Here is a 22248-nt window from a genome sequence, read left to right on the forward strand (position 1 = left end):
TTACCTCTAAATTGGGACAACCTGTATACATTATTAGTGTATGTAAAAAATGACAATTTAGAATACTAATTGACGGCTCTGAGAATTTTTCAAGAAACCAATTAGTATTTGAATTATTGAATTTATTCCAAATTACAGACATAACTTGGTTATTTCTTATTATCTTGTAAATAATAATGGTAGAGAATAAAAATTTGATAAAAGATAATACAAAAGTAAAAATTTGATATTTTGCAGTTATGTATAACTTTACACACCCTATCAAAATAGCTATCAAAATGACAATGTTGACATTTAATAAAATCAACGATAACGTCATAATATCTCTAAATTGGGACACCCTGTATACATTATTATTGTATCTCAAAAAAGAAAATTTGAAATACTAGTCGACGTGTCTAAGTATTTTTCAAAAAAACAATTAGTATTTGGGATATTGAATTTATTCCAAATTACAGACTCACTTTGTATATTTCATGTTATTTCAATTATATCGGAGTTTATCTGTAAGTATACCGTATTTTATTAATTTTTACCATATTCTCCGGCTAACCCGGATTTTCGATAATCCGGGTCGGACGGGGTCCCGATTAATCCGAGTTATCGAGGTTCCGCTGTAGGTTGAAAAAGAGGAACGACCGAGAAAAACCGAGAACGAGGAAGGAAATGGCTATATTTTCTAATAAACATCCGATAATGGACAGAGCTAAATTTTGAACAGCTATTAGGAACAGCTGAAGACAGAGAAGAGTTTACAATTTTATTAGCCAACCTCTATTGAAAGGTGGGCACTTTAAGAAAAAAAAAAGGTTACTTACCCTTTTCTTGTTCTTATTCCCAATAGATTTTTCTATGTATATTTGTTCCCTTTTCGATAAATTGGGATGAGTTGAAGGTCTTTCATATGAAAATATAAGGAAGGACAGACACCAAACTAGGGCCATAATATTAGAGGTGTAAAATATCCAAGGCCAGCCAAAGGAACTGGCTGCTAAATAGCCAGGAATAATCATGGCTAGTACTGTTGCCATAGGTCTTGCTAAAACAAGAAATTATAGATTAATAAAGAATTCACAAATTAAAAAAAGGCTAAATTAATAGCAAAAGGTAAAATTATTTCATATCAAATTGGTGAACACCATCATTCTGGTTCAAATTGAAAAGAAACAACGAATCTAAAATAAGTTGAATTGTGCACAGAGCGAGAAATGGTATATTAGAGGAGGATACATGGAAATGTGGATTTGAAAGAGAGAGAGAAAAAACGATCGGGGAATGGCAGAAGTTGATAATGAGTTATCCGAAGAAATTGAGATTCGTCGATGTGTGAGTCAGGGTTGTGTGCTTTCTCCACTACTATTCAATATACAGGGTGTCCCGAAAAGAATGGTCATAAATTATACCACACATTCTGGGATCAAAAATAGTTCGATTGAACCTAACTTACCTTAGTACAAATGTGCTCACAAAAAAAGTTACAGCCTTTTGAAGTTACAAAATGAAAATCGATTTTTTTCAATATATCGAAAACTATTAGAGATTTTTTATTGAAAATGGACATGTATAATTATTATGTCAGGAACATCTTAAAACAAAATTATAGTGAAATTTGTCCACCCCATAAAAAATTTATGGGGATTTTGTTCCCTTAAACCCCCCCAAACTTTTGTGTACGTTCCAATTAATTCATTATTGTGGTACCAATAGTTAAACACAACGTTTTTAAAACTTTTTTGCCTCTTAGTATTTTTTCGATAAGCCAGTTTTTATTGAGATGCGGCTTCTTTTTCAATATATTTACGTAAAAATTTTATGGGGGTTTTGTTCCTTTAAACCCCCCTAATGTTTGTGTACGTTCCAATTAAACTATTATTGTGGTACCATTAGTTAAACACAGTGTTTTTAAAACTTTTGTCTCTTAGTCTTTTGTTCATAAGTCACCTTTTATCGAGATGTAGCTTCTTTTTCAAAATATACCTAAAAATGTAAATTATAAATAAATTTTCAGATTATTAACAGGTCTCTATAACCGTACTTAACCATATACTATACAAATATGTGGTGGATTCGACAAATATTCAAAATATCTCGATAAACACTGGCTTATCGAAAAAGTACTAAGAGGCAAAAAAGTTTTAAAAATAATGTGTTTAACTAATAGTGCCACAATAATAATTTAATTGGAACGTACACAAAAGTTTGGGGGGGTTTAAGGGAACAAAACCCCCATAAAATTTGTATGGGGTGCACAAATTTTACTTAATTTTTTTTTTAAGATATTGCTGTCGTAAAAATGCCACATGTCAATTTTCAATAAAAAATCTCTGAGAGTTTTCGATATATGAAAAAAAATCGATTTTCATTTTGTAACTTCAAAGGGCTGTAACTTTTTTTGTGTGCACTATTGTATATAGGTAAGTGAGGTTCAATCAACCTATTTTTGACCCCAGAATCTGTGGTATAATTTATGACCAATCTTTTCGGGACACCCTGTATATAGCGAAATATTATGTCAGCAAGTGCTCCTAGAGCAAAACATTGGTATGAACATTAACAGAGAGTTAATTAACAATATACGATACGCTGATGACTCGCTAATAATAACAGATCATCTAGCAAATTTACAGTATTTGCTGGAAAACATAAACACTTATACAGGGTGGTTCATCTTATTCGCCTCGGTCTCTGTACGGAAAACCACTTGATATTTTAAAAACATTTCTTCACAGAAATATACAGGGCCTTTAATACTACAATCTAAAAATAATATTAATTATACAGGGTGCTCCAAAAAGAGTGGTATATCAAAGTTATATTTTTTCTTATGGAATGCCCTATATCTGATGACAGTACTGAATTGACCTTAAAAAATAAGCTATACTTTCATAAGGTTTCCCTATACCTAAATACAGGGTATTTTAATTTATTTCGATTCTTATGAAAATGTAAGGTTTTAGAGAAAAATAAATATCTACGAATCTAAGAATCAGTAACAAATTCTTTCTTCGATCTTAATAATACACTATTTGGCATACTTAAAGAGATGATTACTGTAACAAAATTTCTTACAGGGTGGTCAAAATATGAGATTGTTCTATTAACAAATTCAAGCTGTAATAACTTACTTATTTTAAATAGAACACCCTGTATATTACTAGTCTATCGCGTATAAAATTTACCTAGCTTTCAATTTATATTAGGGTTTCCTATACCTATCTTTTACAGGGTGGTCAAAATATTAGATTGTTCTATTAAAAAGTTCAAGCTGTAATAACTTACTTATTTTATCTGGAACACCCTGTATCTTACCAATCTATCGCGTAGAAAATTTACTTTGCTTTCAATTCTTATTAGGGTTTCATATACCTATCTCCGTTCATTTTTTAAATATTTAAAGATTTCCTAATTTGTAAGCTTTAAAAATTAGAATTAAGTACCTATGTCGTGGTTATGTACAACACATCACCAACACCGGCAATATACTTAAATATCTTAGTCAAGATACTTTCGTTAATAAAATTCAAATTTTTATCATTTAATCACACAAAGTGTTTTTATTTTAAATGGCATAGTCGATATTCTATTCTTTATAATAAAAGATATTTAAAATCTCTTCAATTCCATGTAAACATTCTCAATACACATGTTATTCTGTAAATGTAAATTCCCATGTTATTCGGTAAATACCCATTTTTACATATTTTTGTACAATAGGCTCGTTTTCGTCATAGTAGCCATTGCATTTAATTGTTTGTAATTGCGATTCAAAGATTCAAACAAAAAGTGGTGTTCTTAAATTTACTTAATAACCGTTGGTTTAAGGTATGGAAAATACTTATACGGAATGAAATATAATTTACATATCTTCCAGAATACGGCATGTAATATAGGATATGCAGTTAAATATAAACATATTATTCAATGTCACATGTAGGCCAAAATCAACTAAAATAATACAACACTCTGTGTGATTACATGATAAAAATAAAAATTGTATTAATGACAGTATCATGTTGTTCTGAAGCTATTTACTTGTGGCATTTTTATGATTAATTATTTATATGGGAAATAAGCCACAATTAAAATGAAAAAAATAATTTTATTAATGTTTCGACGCCCAAATCGGGTGCCGTTGTCAAAATACAAAATATTACTAAATAAACAAAAATGTTGTTGCTAGGCAAAAAAATTCTTCTAATAATTTATTTAATCTGACTCATTTATATTGGCAATTTAGACATATATTATACATTTTAAAGTAGAAGACTTTAAAATGATATTGCCAATATTTATGAGTAGCGTTCCTGGGACGACTTACTGAAAGATAGTTCATTCGATTACATGAAATCAACCCCAACTCAGGAATATCCGTCACAAAAAATTATAGCATGTGATCTGTCTTTAAAAAAACAACCAAATGCAACGACAGTAAAATTCTCGCGTCAGATCTATAAATGACAGTATCATGTCTAAGTATATTGCCGGTGTTGGTGATGTGTTGTACATATGTAACCACGACATATTTACTTAATTCTAATTTTTAAAGCTTGCAAATTAATAAATCTTTAAATATTTACAAATGAAGGGAGATAGGTATAGGAATTGAACCTAATACAAATTGAAAGCTAAGTATATTTTCTACGCGATAGACTAGTAAGATATAGGGTATTCCATTTAAATTAAGTAAGTTATTACAGCTTGAATTTGTTAATAGGACAATCTCATATTTTGACCACCCTGTAAGAAACTTTGTTGCAATAAGCATCTGCTTAAGTATGTTAAATAGTGAATTATTAAGATCCAAGAAAGAATTTGTTACTGATTCTTAGATTCGTAGATATTTATTTTTTTCTAAAACCTTACATTTTTATAAAAATCGGAATAAATCAAAACAACCTGTATTTAGGTATAGGGAACCCTTATGAAAGTATAGCTTATTTTTAAAGGTCAATTCAGTAATGTCATCATATATAGGGCATTCCATAAGAAAAAATATAACTTTGATATACCACTCTTTTTGGAGCACCCTGTATAATTCACATTATTTTTATTGTAGTATTAATGGCCCTGTATATTACTGTGAAGAAATTTTTTTTAAATATCAAGTGGTTTTTCGTACAGACACCGAGGCGGATAAGATGAACCACCCTGTATACCAACAAGTATGGCTAAAATTTAACATCAAAAAGACTAAATTTATGTTTGTAACAAAGAAGCTATACACCAATGTGAATTTAACCATTAACTAATAATGTTTAAAAGAGATACTTACGCTCTACAAATATTTATGGGTTTGGTTCACTGATACTAGTGACCAGATGAGAGAAATAACGAGGCGAATAGAAATAGCCAGACAATCATTTATCAAAATGAATAAGTTGCTATGCAGCCGGGACATAAATGAAAACTTAATAAAGAGAATGTTAAGGTGCTATGTTTTCTCCGTTCTGCTGTACGGCATGGAAGCTTGGACACTGAAAAAGATAAACATCAAAAACATTGAAGCATTCGAGATGTGGTGCTACAGGAGAATGTGGAAAATACCATGGAGAGAGGGAGTACCAAATCAAGATGTTTTGCTGAAGATGGAGAAGGAATGCTAAGTAAAAAAAACCACACAAACGAGAAAACTGGAATATCTAGACCACGTAATGAGAGGGGAAAAGTATTCCCTGCTAAGACTCATAATCAAAGGTAAAATCTCGGGAAAGAGAAATGTGGGATGTAGAAGGATTTCCTGGTTGCGAAATTTAAGGGAGTGGTTTGGATGCAGTTCAGTACAGTTGTTTAGAGCTGCATCCAACAAATATAAGATTTCTGTGATGGTAGCTAACCTCCGATAGGAGACGGTACTGCAAGAAGAAGAAGAGGAGAATGGGCGAATGATAACGGAAAGGCAAGGTGGACGAAAGAGATAATTCCCGATCTAAGACCGTTGTGGAAATGTAAGTCCAGGAAACAGGACTAAGGACAGTAGTGAGCAAATTAGAGAGGAGACTTTGAGAGGCGAGTGGGTTTCAGGTTGCATGAGAGAAACATGGTAAATATGATGATTACAGAAAAGAGTGAATTGAGAAAGGTACATTTTTGCCCGGTCTGATTTCTGGAGTAACGAAGCAGAAAGAGTAGGAGGCATAAACTCTTGCGAAAATTTTTATTATCTACAAATATTACTTACTAATATTTTTTTAACAAAATACAACATATAAAATTCTATTTACCTGCATAGACAGCTCCTCCCAGAAACGCTCTCTCGGTTGGCGGAACCCAGTAAGCTAATAGATGTTGTACCAAAGGAAACACGAAACCTTGAGTGGTACCCTGCAGCACTCTTATCGCTATTACACCTTTGCTTCCAACATGGGTAGCTATAACGGGCGTAAGGAGGCCTAGAAAGGATGATATTCCCAGAGAGGTGGCCGCTAATACTTTCACGTTAAATTGACGAACCAGAAATCCAGCAGATATTTGTAAAGGAACATATCCAATGAAAAATGAAGAGAGAATCACGTTTTTGTTGGTCCAGTTAAAAGTCTAAAAAAAATGTTTAATAGTTTTAAAGTTGGTATTATATTAGTAACTGTTTGTTCATTTTAAACCTAATGGATCAAAAGTAGACTTCAGCCTTGATTTTAAGTAGACTTCACTGTAAACAAGATTTCTATATATTTTCTAGTAAAAATATTGTTCTGATTCCATTTCCAAATATTCTAGTAAAAAACTCGAATAATTTAAATACCTCTATAACATTATTCTGAATATACTTTCTTTTAATTGTTCATTACCATTGTTAATTGTAACATTGTTCTGAATTTTTCTTTAAAATCAATTTAGTTTGATTTCTAATCTTTCGGTAATCGTTCTCAAAACGTTCTTTTATAAGAATTTGAATTGAAAATTAATTGTATAAAACCCAAATACATTCAACTCCCGTTTATCCGCGAGCGGGTTATTCGCGCAGCGGATTATCCGCCACTCTATAGAAAGTTGTTTTAATATTAATTAAAACCTATTTTATAAACTAGATCTATGTAGTATCTTTTCTATTATAGATATATTATCCAAATATACGATTTTAAAGATTGTAGTTTATTGCCAATAAACACATACAGTAATTATTTAGATTTTTACTTTTATTCCTTGCATTATTTATACAGGGTGTCCCGAAAAGATTGGTCATAAATTATACCACAGATTCTGAGGTCAAAAATAGGTTGATTGAACCTCACTTACCTATATACAATAGTGCACACAAAAAAAGTTATAGCCCTTTGAAGTTACAAAATGAAAATCGATTTTTTTTCATATATCGAAAAATCCTAGAGATTTTTTATTGAAAATAGACATGTGGCATTCTTATGACAGCAACATCTTAAAAAAAAATTTAAAATAAAATTCGTGCACACCATAAAAATTTTATGGGGGTTTTGTTCCCTTAAACCCCCCAAACTTTTGTGTACGTTCCAATTAAATTATTATTGTGGCACCATTAGTTAAACACAATATTTTTAAAACTTTTTTGACTCCTAGTACTTTTTCGATAAGCCAGTGTTTATCGAGATATTTTGAATATTTTTCGAATCCACCACATATTTGTATAATGTTAAGTACGATTATAGACACCTGTTGATAATCTGAAAATGTATTTATAATTTACATTTGTAGGTGTATTTTGAAAAAGAAGCCAGATCTCGATAAAAGGTGACTTATCAAAAAAAGACTAAGAGGCAAAAAAGTTTTAAAAACACTGTGCTTAACTAATTGTACCACAATAATAGTTTAATTGGAACGTACACATACATTTGGGGCCATTTGGTGGGTTTAACGGAACAAAACCCCCATAAAATTTTTATGTAAATATATTAAAAAAGAAGCCGCATCTCAGAAGCCGTGTTTAACTAATGGTACCACAATAATGAATTAATTGGAACGTACACAAAAGTTTGGGGGGGTTTAAAAGAACAAAACCTCCATAAATTTTTTATGGGGTAAACAAATTTCACTATAATTTTGTTTTAAGATGTTCTTGCCATAAGAATTATACATGTCCATATTCAATAAAAAATATCTTATAGTTTTCGATGTATTGAATAAAATCGATTTTCAGTTTGTAATTTCAAAGGGCTGTAACTTTTTATATGATCACATTTGTACTAAGGTAAGTTAGGTTCAATCGAACTATTTTTGACACCAAAATATGTGGTATAGTTTATGACCAATCTTTTCGGAACACCCTGTATATTTGACCTCCAGTATGGCTTATATGCGATTTTCGTTATCCGCGATAATCGAAGTTGACCCCACGAATAAACGGGAGTTGACTATTATACTTTAGGCATAAGTAATTTTTAAAATGTTTTATTTTTCATTAAACTGTTCAAATAACCGAAACTGCACCAATATATTATGAACAACCAATAATAATTTGATCATAGTTGTTGTTCTACGAAAATTTTGGGTGAAATAAAATTAATAAAACTCTTGGGATGAGCATTCACTCCAACAGTAGTCAATATGCGAGTCAATAATGCGAGACAGGAAGATAAAAGTTGGAATGCTGAAATACAATACTGGAGACCGTGGACAGGAAAAATAGGAAGACCTCAGATGCGATGGAAGGACGATATTGTAAAAGCTGCAGGAACTCACTGAAAAAGCGCAGCCAAGGGCAGACATATGGAAAGATTTGGGATTTGGGGAAGGCTTATGTCCAAAGTTTGATAGAAATGGGCTAAAGAAGATGTTTTCACAGATAATGCTATAATAACACCGAAAAAGTACTGACATTTTTTTAATTCATTTGGATAATTTAAGTTTTATAATAAATAGATGTACCTACAGCAAACATAATATGTTTAAAAAATTACAGCGGTAACAATGAAGAAAACAATAATAAATGAAACAAACAACTTCTAATGTGTAACGGTACACATCTATTTATTATAAAATTTAAATTATCCAAATCAATTAAAAAATTTTCAGAACTTTTTCGGTCTTATTAGACCACCATCAGTGAAAATATCTTCTTCTTTAGCCCATTTCTATCAAACTTTGGACATAGGCCTTCCCCAAATCCCAAATCTTTCAAATTCAAAATCTGCAGCTTTTACAATATCGTCCTTCCATCGCATCTGAAGTCTTCCTCTTTCACTTCTTCCTGTTCACGGTCTCTAGAATTGTATTTCAGCATTCCATCTTCTATCTTCCTGTCTCGCATTGTGGCCTGCAAATCTCCACTTACACCATGTGATATGTTCAGTTACATTTTTTACTTTTGTTTTCTCTTTTATCCATTTGTTTGATTTTCTGTCTTGTAGTATTATTCCCAACATGGATCTTTCCATTTTTCTCTGAGTTATTTCAATTTTGTTTATGTTGGCCTTTGTTAATGTCCATGTTTCTGAGCCAGAAGTCAGAACAGGAAGGATTCACTGGTCAAATACACGGGTTTTTAGATACTGTTGTATCTTGGTGGTTTTTAGTATCCATCTTAACTTTCCAAACGCTGCCCACGCCAATCTTAATATCTTAATATCTATTCAGAAAACGTCTTAAGTTCTTAATGTTAATAGAAACTAGTTACATGGTACAAAGAATAATGTCGCGTATATCGGATAAAATGTAAGTACAGAATATGGACTTGATCTCTTTATGAACCAAAAAATAAAGTAGGTACATGGTAGTCAGTAAGCGCGAAATATTAAATACACGGCTTTTGTTTAACCAACTAGCAATAGACATGGGGGCAGCTACACATACCTTGGTACCAACATAAACAGCCAGTGGGACCACTCAAGTGAAATAAGACAACGCATAGGAAAAGCGAGATCAGCGTTCATAATCTTCTCAGGAGTCACGATTTACGACTTCTTGGTACCAAAATCTCTATTTATCTTTGGTGCCAACATCATATAGAGAAAGCCAATGAATGTAACTTGCACTTATACATTGGCTTCGTTAATTATGAAACGACATTCGACTCCATAGAACTTTGGGCAATAGAGAGAGATCTGAACAACTGCAGGATAGATTCTCGATACAGAATACTGATACATAATATTTATAAGAAAGCTGCAATGAAAATACAAATAGATGAGAAAATCAAAGCTATACCAATCAACAGAGGAGTTCGCCAGGCAGATGTTATTTCACCAAAGCTGTTCACACTGGGACTTGAAGACGTGTTCAGAGACATTAACTGGGTAGATAAAGCAATAAATGTTAATGGAAGAAAACTGAGTCATTTGAGATATGCTGACGACATTGTAATATTCGCTTCCAGTTTCGAAGAATTAGGTACAGACCATGATGACGCAACCATTTCAAGCTTCGAAAAAAGTGGGTCTTAAGATGAACTTGAAACAAACAAAAGTAATGACGAATACTCCGAAAATTACAAAAATAACGTTGAATGACATAGATTTAGAAACAGTACGCGAATACATCTACCTGGGACATATAATGAAAGTTAACAAAGGAAATGAAACCGCCGAAATTTCCAAAAGAATAAGGTTAGCTTGGGCAGGATTTGGAAAACTGAGTTGGGTCTTGAAAAACATTACAATAGAACAATATTTGAGAACCAGAGTTTACGATCAGTGTATCCTTCCTATAGTTACGTATGGTTCACAGACGTGGACACTCATCAAGGCCAATATGGATAAAATAGTAAAGGTTCAGAGAGCGATGGAAAGATCAATGCTCGGGGTGAGGCTAATAGTCAAAAAAACAAATAAATGGATTAGAAGCAAAACCAAAGTAAAAGACGCAGAAGAACATGCTGCCAAATTAAAATGGAGCTTCGCAGGACACAATTCCCGACTGAAGGTAAAAGATGGAATCACGAAATACAACAATGGAGACCGTGGTTAGAAAGAAGAAGTAGAGGAAGGCCACAAATTAGATGGGCTGGTGACAAAGAAGTTTGGAGGACACAACTTGAAACAGGTGGCGCAAAATAGACAACCCTGGATTGAATTGGGGGAGGCCTATGTCCAAAGTTGAATTACTGAAGGATTAAGAGGAAGACGAAGAAGCCAACATCAGGTGCTATGTATTTTCTACTAAAAAACTCGAGGCATTCGAGATGTGGGGTTACAGACGCATTTTAAGAATTTCGTCAGTGAAGAATTCTCGTGTGAGCAATGCTGAGGTCCTACGTAGGATGGACAAGAAATGCGAGATAATTAACGCCATCCAAGACCGCAATCTAGAGTCTCTTGTTCATGTTATGAGGAATGAACAGAGATATTGTTGTTTGTTGCAACTCATTCTTTAGGGCAAAGCAATTGGAAAGAGGGGACCAGGGAGCAGAAGAATATCTTGGCTTTAATACCTGAGAAAGTGGTTCAATACCTCGACAACCGGACTATCCCGAATAGTAGCAAGTAGAGTTAGGATAGCCATGCTGATCGCTAACATCCGGAATAAATAGGCACCATAAGAAGAAGAAGCCACATGGTAAGGTCGATTACATATATTGAAATATTATTAAATCTTAAAACTAATTTGACACGAAGTCAGTTTACAGATTTCACTCTAAAAGCCGTTTTACATGACCGAGATTTACTTCGAAATTGACGCTGACAACCACCATGAAAAATTATCTAATAAATATATTAGATGTAAAACACAAGATTTACACCGAAATTTCCCATGATAATTTTCAATATAAAAATTTAGAACCTGTTCTGTATTCAGGAAAGTTTTCAGAGAAAACTGCGCGAGTTTCTGCGCAGAATGTTAAATAACGCGGTGGTGTTTACGGTAACATAACCTTTATAATTACAACACGTGCTGATTTGTTTATTCAGCGAAGTATCTTTGCTGTATAACCTTCAATTTACTTCTCTAGTTCTCTGTCCACATATATTACTAAAAGTAAAAAATAAACAAATGAAAGTTGTAACTTATAACAACCCTAAAATGTCATTTCACATTTCTTATTTTCTTTTACCTCTAACTTGGTTTCCTTTCATCAGTGGCGTTTTATAAATAACAAAATTATATTTAATGTCAGTCACATTCCGCACTACTCATGCGTTTCACAACAATTATGTTACGATTTAACTGTAGTTGTAAAACAAGGAACAATAGAAAATTTGTATAATTTTACTACATAAATTTTCGTTATTATTCTTGAAATAGTTTTCGAAGTAAATCTCGGTCATGAAAAACAGCTCTAAGGGAACATCCTGATCCCTACTCTAAACAAGAACGATAGTGTCCGAAGAAAGATACCAGCCAACAGTCAAGAGTTCAGACCTTAGGCAAGACGCACACCAAAGAAACATGAAACGAAAAACATGAAACATAAAACGAAAAACATGTTTCATGAAAAGAAAACACTGCTAAACAAATCTCAAAGTCCGCCTATCAATGAAACGAGTGTGATTCATGCTCATGACACATTTTTATTTTCGGAGAGTCTCGTTAATGGCCGGACGTATATTTGTTTAGCAGTGGTTTATTTCCATGAAACGTAATTTACGTTTCATGTTTCTTTGATGTGCGGCCTGCCTAACTCTGTGGCTATATGGTTTCAATTACTATTAAGATGTTTTCACTGATGATGATCTTATAAGACCAAAAACGTTCAAAAAATGTTTTAATCCATTCAAAAAGTTTTAAATTTTATAATAAATATAAACCATAAACGTATACCTAAAGTATTTAAACTGTGGTATACAGTAAAATAATGGGATTTTCCCTTTAATTAGTTTAAACGACAATATGTACATATTTACTTAATTTAAGAATATAAAAGCTGTTAACAAACATACCTGTATATCGGTATTTACACTTGCATTTCTATCGGTCATTGCCACAATAGCAACAGCAAGATTATTTCTCGTGTAATAAGCAACAAATACCAAGAAGCATATATTTATGATTTGTAAGTGTCGTTTGCCAAATCTTAAATCTAAAAAAGTAAAAAGAATATACAGACTAAGTTTTCAATTTAATAACACATAAAACGACATTAAAATATGATTCTACATCCCATCAGACTGACATCAGTGGGAACCGTCTCTGTTAACAACCTCCGAGGTTTTAAAAATTATAAGCCATACGGGTGCCAAGACTGTAGGAAGATGAGGGGAATTTTACAATTTGTAATTCACGTCCCATCTGCTTAGCGTAATAAAACTCCAACGAGAAGGTCTCCTACGTACTCCAAATAGAGTAAATAAATTACCCTACTTTGGCTGATGCTTATATTGATACTTACTCCTATGAAAAATGGCAACGGGAAAGGATAGACGAAGACCAACACAGAGTAGGACAATATGGATACGGCTAAAGAAATAATAGAGGACATACATCAATGAACTAGTTAGAAGAGAGACAACTTTTTGCTATGAACTCGTTTTTTAACAAAAAACCTCAAAGAAAATGGACATGGATAAGTCCCACAGGTAATACTAAAAACGAAATAGATTACATCCTTACAACACAAAAAGCCATCATCAACGATGTTACAGTACTGAACCGTTTCTCAACCGGTAGTGACCATAGACTTGTCAGAGCTAAACTCAGCATTAATAGCCAATTCGAAACGAAAAAGGAAATGGAAAGTTGATCGAAACTAGATATGGGAAAACTTAAGAAAGCAAAAGAGAAATATAAAAAAAAATTAGGGAAAGTATACCGGTCACTAGAGACTTGGAAAACAATAATATCGATGAAATAAATCAGCTATTAACCGATACATTAGCAAAGGCGGGAAAAGAGGTAGCACAAACAAGAATAAAAAAGGAAAACTACATATCCCAGGAAGCAAAAAACCTCATTAGCAAAAGAAAAACATTAATAGAACAAGATGAGAGAAACACAGTAGATTACAAAGAGGTAAACAAAGCTATCAGAAGGAATATCAAGGAAAGTCAAAGGAGAGTATAGGAAGAAAAAATAGAAAAAACCATTGAACAAAATAAAAGTATGAAGTGCTTAAAACCACAGCTTGGAACCATACAGATCAATAGTATAAAGAACAAAGAAGGTATAGAGACCAATAATATAGAAGAAATCATACAGGTAACAAAAGAATATTACAAAAACCTCTACAATACAAAACAGAAACCAACACAAGAAATCCTTAAGCAACTACAAATAAAAATAAAAAATATCGATTCCGACTTACAGCCAGAAATCAGTAAGAATGAGATAAAAAGAGCACTCAAGGAGATGAAGAATAATAAATCGCCAGGAAAAGACGGGATAACTTTAGAAATGCTAAAAAATGGTGGTAAAACAACTAGAGAAGTTTTGTACATACTTATGAATAAAATATTAATGACAAAACAAATACCCAACACTTGGAAAGAAGCAGTAACATTGTTACTATTTAAGAAAGGAGATAAAAAGGATCTAAAGAATTACAAACCCATAACTTTACTAAATGTGATACACAAACTATTAACCAAGATATTAACAAACAGATTAACAACTAAATTAGATGGATACCAGGCAAGAGAACAAGCCGGATTTAGAAAGAGCTTGAGTACAAATTACCACCTTTTAACGATGAAGATATTAATCGAAAAAGCTAACGAATATCATATCCCGGTATACGTGGCATTTATTGACTTCGAAAAAGCATTTGATAGTGTGGAACACTGGGCAGTAAATAATTCCCTACAAAACAACAGCATAGACTACAGATATACCGACTTAATTACAAATATATATGATAAGGCAACAACAACTGTTAATAAGCTAATGAAACAACCGGAGCCTATTAAAATAAACCGAGGAGTAAGACAAGGAGATACCATCTCGCCCAAGCTATTCAACCAAGACCTAGAAGATGTGTTTAAACAACTACACTGGGATGGCTTGGGTATAAACATAAACGGGCAATATCTGAATCATTTATGATATGCTGATGATATTGTATTAATAACAGAAAGTAGTGAAGAATTACAAAGAATTATAGAAGAACTAGATAGAGAATCGACAAAGATAGGACTGAAGATGAATTGCAGTAAAACAAAAACCATGACCAATCAACAAGATGAACTAATAATTACAGTGGCACAAACAAGAATAGAACAAATAAAAGAGTATATATATATATATATATATATATATATATATATATATATATATATATATATATATATATATATATATATATATATCTAGGACAACTCACTAGATTAAATAAAGAAAATCAAACCGAAGAAATAAAGAGAAGAATAAGATTGGTGTGGGCATCATTCGGAAAACTGTCTTATATTCTAAAGAACAGAAAATACCCGCAATACCTAAAAACAAGTGTATTCAATCAATGTATACTCCCTGTTCTAATATATGGCTCTTAGACATAGACGTTTATAAAAGAAAATATGGAAAAAATAGCAAAGACACAAAGATCCATGGAAAGACAAATGCTGAACATTAAACTATCAGACAGGAAAAGAAACGAATGGGTCCGTAACAAAACAAAAGTGAAAGATGTCTCTACCCAAGTAGCAAAGCTTAAATGGAAGTTCGCCGGACACACCCTATGGCAGAAGGATAAAAGATGGACTAAGATGATTATACATTGGAGACCGTGGAACCACAAACGAAAAAGGGGAAAGCCACAGATGCGATGGTCGGATGACCTGAAGAAACACACTGGGTCAAATTGGATGCAAATTGCCCAAGGTAGAGAGGCATGGAAGAAGGAATAGGAGGCCTATATCCAAGGATGGATGTTTAGGGCTGATTAGATAGATAGAACTATTAAGAAGTGTATTACGGGTAAGCTGCAAGGTTTGTAGCAAATACCGCAGGGAAATTTCCGGTGTTTATCAGTCTTTATCAGTTCTCTATATTTATTTAAAAGTAAGAAAAAGAATCTAAGTACTGTTTGGTCTATACTTTTTAATGGTGCAGAAATTTGAACACTATAATATGAATGAACAGAATTAAATAATTGGAAATATGGATTCATAGACGGACGCTGAAGATACCTTGAACAGCAAGGAAAATTATTAATGGTGCAGTACTAAAGTGGGTCAAATAGATAAAGAACTGTCAATTAATGACTGTTAAATATCGGAAAATGTCTTATATGGATCATATAGTGAGAGAAAATCGATATAGAACACTACAACTGATTCTTAAAGAAAAATAGAGGGCCATAGAACTATAGAATGAAAACAGTTTTCTTGGTTAAAAAATCATCTCAGATATCAAATGAAGGACACTTATTCCTTGTTGCAGAAGATGGAGAAGCCTTCACAAATCGCTACACGGAAAATTCTGATATGACACGGGAAGAAAAAGTTCTTTGTTGAAGAAATTATTAATAAAATAATTTGTTTGTTCTTTATCGCTCTAGGTGAAAGGACTAAATAATATACATAATCGCCCACAGAATAAGAAGAAATTCAATGGTGGTTTCAGAAGTAACCATAAAATAAAGAAACACCAGTTGTTACGGTACTCCAAAATGATTTACACTAACAACTATTCCTAATTTTTCTTTTCAACTACTCACCTTTGGGACATTTTTCGAAGTGGTCAGCCTCAGATTCATTAGTATTTTTAGTATTTGACGCACGTAAGGAATTGAGTTTGAATTTGCTAGACACTAATATGTTTTTGGCGTTATCCATGTTAGAGTAAAACTAGGTGAATAAATTAATTATTATTTTTTCTTTAAAAGAATCATGCTCACTCACGTTAGTGTTATAAATTATTAAAAAGATATTATTAACTCATTTGATTATCTAAACCAGAGGCGTGCATAAAGTGCTGGGCTCAAATATGTAACAAAAGTATTTAGTATTTTGTTTATGGCATTGAGCCACAATTTTTGGTGTAAAGAAAATTACATTTCTTAGATAATAATAATAATGTTTATTAATATCACAGTACAAGAATTAAATACATACATTTTAATTTTATATTTAGTCCAATTAATGAAGCCTAGAAATGTGAGAATAAGTAGTAGATAGTCCAAGAATCAAAATCTATATGATGCCAAAAGACTCTTTTACGATGGGGGTGGTTGCCGCCCCATCTCGGGGGGTGGACATTTTTTATTATATTTTGACACACAAAAATTTTTTACCGCAAAGTTGGTAAAAACATTCATTCTAAGAAAAAACGTTTTATATATTTTTTTGATAAAATTAATAGTTTTCGATTTATTCGCTATCGAAAGTCTTAGTTTTATACCGAAAAATGTATATTTTTAAGTTTTCTGCTAATAACTTTAAAAGTTTTCGTTTTATCAAAACAACTTTACTTAACAAAAATGTATCCTTATAAAAAAATAAACAAAACCGTTTTTTTAATTCTTTAAGACCAAGAGTAATCGTGCTTTACTTTATTATATGCTAGCTCTTCTTCGTCTAAATATTCAAAGTAGTTTCAAAGTTAAAAGGCGGGAAAAGCATGAATTTTTCGAGGATAACTTGTTTAAGGTAGTTTAAAGCATTTAAAAATGTCTATCTCCAGAAATAAAAAAGTCTCTAGCTCAAAAATTGTGTGAGTATATAGTGACTTATAATGAAAAGAATGTCAGTACCAATTTTTTTCAGCTAACAAGCGATCAGAAGCAACCCCCTAATCACCACTCTAATTAAAATTAGTCATTGACCTTATTTGGTCTTCATTATTTATGTATTATTAATAGGTTCTAGAAGTTTGACCGGCTTAGAATGATTAGTTTTAAAAAAAATGGAGTTAAGAGCGAATAACGAATTTTTGTGGTTTGGAAAAAATGGCCTTTTTTCAGAATAGGAAGATTAGCATCAGAGACACGAAAAATATTTAAATACAGAATAGTGGCTTAGTTAATTCCCAAGAAACTGATTTGCAAAATTTTTTTCTACGGCCCAATTTTTTTCAGCTAACAAGTGATCAGAAGCAACCCCCTACTCTTCTTCTTCTTCTTCTTCTTCTTCTTCTTCTTCTTCTTCTTCTTCTTCTTCTTCTTCTTCTTCTTCTTCTTCTTCTTCTTGTTCTTCTTCTTCTTCTTCTTCTTCTTCTTCTTCTTCTTCTTTCTTCTTCTTCTTCTTATAATAGGCGTCTTGGCCTGTTCCTTACCGATTTTGAGCTTGTATTCGTAGCTGTGATGTTGACTGCCAGCTATCTCGTCGCCTTTTAAAGGGCCTTTCTATTGGTCTTTTGCCTGTTGGCTTCGAATCCCTGGTTATACGGGCTATTCTCTCGCTGTCCATTCTCGTCACATGCTGGTTCCACTCTCGTCGTCTCTGTCTTCCCCACCGCACTATATCTTGTATGTTACAGAGATCTCTTATTCTGTCGTTCGGTATTCTGTCTCTCAGTGTTTTCCCAGTAATTGACCTCAGCGTTCTCATTTCTGATGTTCTCAGCATTCCCGAGTTGATTTCTACTTCCGGTGTTAGTTCATCCTCGACTTTTATTCTGGTTTTGTTCTTCGTATTAATATCTTTAATTATCCTGATCATCTTGTTGGGCTGATTTTTCTCCTTTAGCAATCTTAGCACATCTTCCAATCTTACCCAATCGAAGGCCTTAGTCAGATCTATAAAGCACATAAATGTAGGTTTATTATATTCCAGTGCTTTCTCAGCAATTTGTCTGGCTATGAATATGGCGTCTATTGTGGACCTATTTTTCCGAAAACCTTGTTGTTCCTCACTAATTGTGTATTCTTCATTTATTTTATTGGCAAGTATTTTTGTTAAGAGTTGTGCTCAGCAAGGTGGTGGTACGGTAGTTGCTTTATTTATGTATTATTAATATCTTCTAGAAGTTTGACGGGCTTAGAATAATTAGTTTTAAAAAAATGGAGATTAAAGAGAATAACGAATTTTTGTGGTTTGGAAAAAATGGCCTTTTCTTCAGAATACAAAGATTAGCATCAGAGAATTGTAGCTTAGTAAATTCCCAAGAAACTGATTTGCAAAATTTTTTTCTACAGACAAAATTGAGTGAGCTATTGACAATTAAACATTGTCAAGTGAGCTAATAACATGCAAAAACCACCTTTACCAACCCTTTAAATGTCACATTTTTTTGTAACTGAGGATTTTAAAAGGATTTAATATTAATAGCCTTATAGACCTTGTAAAAACCTACAAAATTCTATTTTACCGAACATCCTATGATCAAAAATAAAAAGTCACGGTTAAAAAATCAATATATTTTATTGAAAAAAAAAAGAAGAAATCCAATGAGAAGCATAATAATGTAAGTTGGCGGTGTTTTTAGTCATTGGTCTTATTTATTCTTCTTTATTTATGTATTATTAATACATAGAAGTTTGACTGGCTTAGAATGATTAGTTTAAAAAAAATGTAGTTTAACGCGAATAACGAATTTTTGTAATTTGGTAAAAAATGCTATTCTCTTCAGAATAGAAAGATTGGCATCATAGATACGAAAAAATATTTAATTATGAAATTGTAGGCTATTTAATTTCCAAGAACTTTGTGTGAAAAAATTTTTTCTACGGCAAAAATTGAGTGAATCGTAAATGAGTATACCATCAAAAAGCATTGATTGTTTAGATATAAAACTAACACTTTCGATAGCGAATAAATAGAAAAATATTAATTTTATCAAAAAAATATATAGGACATTTTTTACTTAGAATGAATATTTTTATCAACTTTTGTGGTCAAAATATAATAAAAAATTTTCACCCCCAGATAGGGTGGCAACCACCCATGGTAAAAGCGCCTTTCGAAATCATATAGATTTTGATCCTTGGACTATCCACTACTTATTCTTAAATTTTCAAGCAAATCGATCCATTCTGTAAAAATTGCGAGGGAAAAGCTTCGGTTCCTTTACTATATTCTACGTTTTACATTATTAAATTCTACTTTTTAATTTTACATGTTTATCCTGGAAAATAAAGAAACATTTACTGACTACCCGTTAAAACCTATTGCTCAAACACGGGGATAGTGTGTGACAATGTATAGTTTTTAAATATAATATGTGTATACTAAATGCCTAGCTACAAACATTCTATTATCTTACATGTATTAAATTAATTTCTTTTATTTTTATGTTCTATTATTTTTTACTTTTACCTTTAATTTTCTGAGGACGATTTCCGAGTGTAAAACGATTGGTTTTTCTTTTTTTTAATCTGTTTTTTAATGTTTCGGTTCACACGCCGTAAATCCTCCTCAGAAAATTTAAATGCAAATTATGTCTGAAAATTCTGGGAAAATCCTCATAACCGGATCTTTTTAGATTATGTGTGAATGAAGTTCCCTGCAAATAAAATTTTAGGTTTCTTGCAAACGAAACTTTGGCCTCAATATTAAGGCACCTAGTAATCTGTGGTTGAAAAGCATCGTTTGAAATTATGTTACCAGGGGTATCAATAGAGGTGCATTCCCGGGAAGTTCCCATTATAATATAAATTTAATGTGATTAAAAGATGAAAATAAAATAAAATTTTAATAATTTTTCAATTATATAATATTAAGATGCATTTTAGTAAATCAATTACAAGAGAACGACAGTTCTTGCCAGTGGCGCACATCCACACTCTACTACACGCGACACTATAAACGAAATTTTCGATTTTCTAAATCTGACAGAATTGAAAATTGCGCCAACTCCCATCTTAATGTTCAGGAAAAGACTCACCCATTCATATGTCAACCATCCATTTTGATCCACGGGTGTGGATTTTACGGCCCTTCTTATTTAGGGTCTGTTTTTCGTTCTCGTCCCCAAAACTCCTAAAAACTTCGAAAATTTATCTCCTACCTTTGCGGATTCTGATAGTACTGATCATTCATTACCTTTCTAACGCATGTCTAATTTTGAAAATCGGTTATACCATTCAAAAGTTACCGAGCTCAGAAATATGACTCAATTTCTATTTAAAAAAGGGAAACTGCTTGTGGATATGTATATATGTGACTGGAAAAGTTAAACCGATCTGAATTTTTCTTTCTGTGTTTGAAGAGGGGGCCAGGGCCGATTGAGAACCGATGTAGTTTGTTTCTTTTGACCACCCATAAGTCAGCTATAGAACTTGGTAGGTACAAAACGGCATATTTTTTGGGGGCATATATCTTCGGTTAAAAAAAAGACCGGAGAACCGCAAATACAACAAATCTATAGTATTGAGTTAAGCTTTCAAATGGTGTCTAATGTCTAAGCCGCCAGGATCAGACATACACACGGCTCAGTATGGCCGACAAACTGAAAAACTAAACTTTGAAAATTTTGGTTTTTCAGCAATTACTCAAAATTTCAACCTACGACTTCCGCCAATAACTGAGCGTTTGTAAAAGGACTCTAGGCGAATTTAACGGTGTATACCTCATATCCGGGAAAATTCGAATTTTTAAGTTATAGGCATGAACATATTATAAATATGTTCAAATCCATTTCTTATGGGAAAAACGGTTTTTCAAGCTCAATAATTCCTGTAATAGCTTCAGTTATCATACTTGACCTTAGATTCATCAGATACTACTTGTCAATACGTTTCAAACTCATGTTGAGTGATTAAAATGGGTTAAGCCGTTTAGAAGTTATTAAACTACAAAAGTTTAATCCAATTAACGAATATTCTCTAAATGGTTTATGTAGTTGTAGTGGTTACGACGCTAAATTTGATCTGGCAACGGGCAATTCGAGTTCATTTACCGGCCATTTCAATATTTTCTTTCAATCTATTTCGAATAGAAAAAAAATCTAGTGTACATTCGATTGACACTAGATCATTTGGGAGATAATGCTACTATTTATAAAACTTAACGTGTAATCGAGAAACATTGCATTTAACTTCATACATTTAATTTATAAATAATTTTGGAAAACTCCTGATACAAGAATAAAAAACCGCTAAACGCCGTAAAAATGAGTGGCGCATACAATATTATTCCAGCTACAAAAGATCTGATATGAATATTACGTGGGGCGATAATGTATTTTCATTTTGCTGCAAAACAAAATTCTAGTTTTATATTAAAAGATTTTTCCATAACATTTGCTAAAGGGCCTAGCCGGGTAAGATGGTGAAAAGTGCTCCCAACCCAATCTAAATTCCATATAGGCCACTTTTTAGCACATATACAGGATCTCACGTTCTGAAATTTTTAGCCCCCTAGGTGGTCACGTGACCCCCCTAGGCCTAATTAGGCTTTTTATGTTTTTTTTTTATCTCAGCTGCATTAAGAGCTAGCCAAAAATTTTATTTAAAAAAGTTGTAAGTTTTAAAAAGATCTATATGAAAAAATTTTTTTTTATTTTTTTAGCGGGAAATTAAATTTTAAATAAATC

At 32.4% G+C, this 22248-nt stretch overlaps 1 protein-coding gene across 2 annotated transcripts in view; it reads right to left on the bottom strand.

Annotated features, from left to right (window-relative positions):
* LOC114325707 (putative inorganic phosphate cotransporter) overlaps window positions 1-16656 on the bottom strand; it is a 35083-nt gene extending 18427 nt beyond the window's left edge. The window contains exons 1-4 of one of the 2 annotated variants that reach the window (XM_028273837.2): window positions 16493-16656; window positions 12783-12922; window positions 6222-6534; window positions 819-1039 (exon numbers count right to left, since the gene is read on the bottom strand). In XM_028273837.2, the coding sequence (XP_028129638.1) occupies window positions 819-1039; window positions 6222-6534; window positions 12783-12922; window positions 16493-16610 (792 nt within the window). In that variant the 5' untranslated portion in view covers window positions 16611-16656. The remainder of the gene's footprint in view (window positions 1-818; window positions 1040-6221; window positions 6535-12782; window positions 12923-16492) is intronic. The other variant, XM_028273838.2, reaches the window with a different exon arrangement.
* Window positions 16657-22248: the final 5592 nt, after the last annotated feature.

The sequence above is a fragment of the Diabrotica virgifera genome, chromosome 7, assembly GCF_917563875.1.
Source record: "Diabrotica virgifera virgifera chromosome 7, PGI_DIABVI_V3a".
Classification (NCBI taxonomy): Eukaryota; Metazoa; Arthropoda; class Insecta; order Coleoptera; family Chrysomelidae; genus Diabrotica; species Diabrotica virgifera.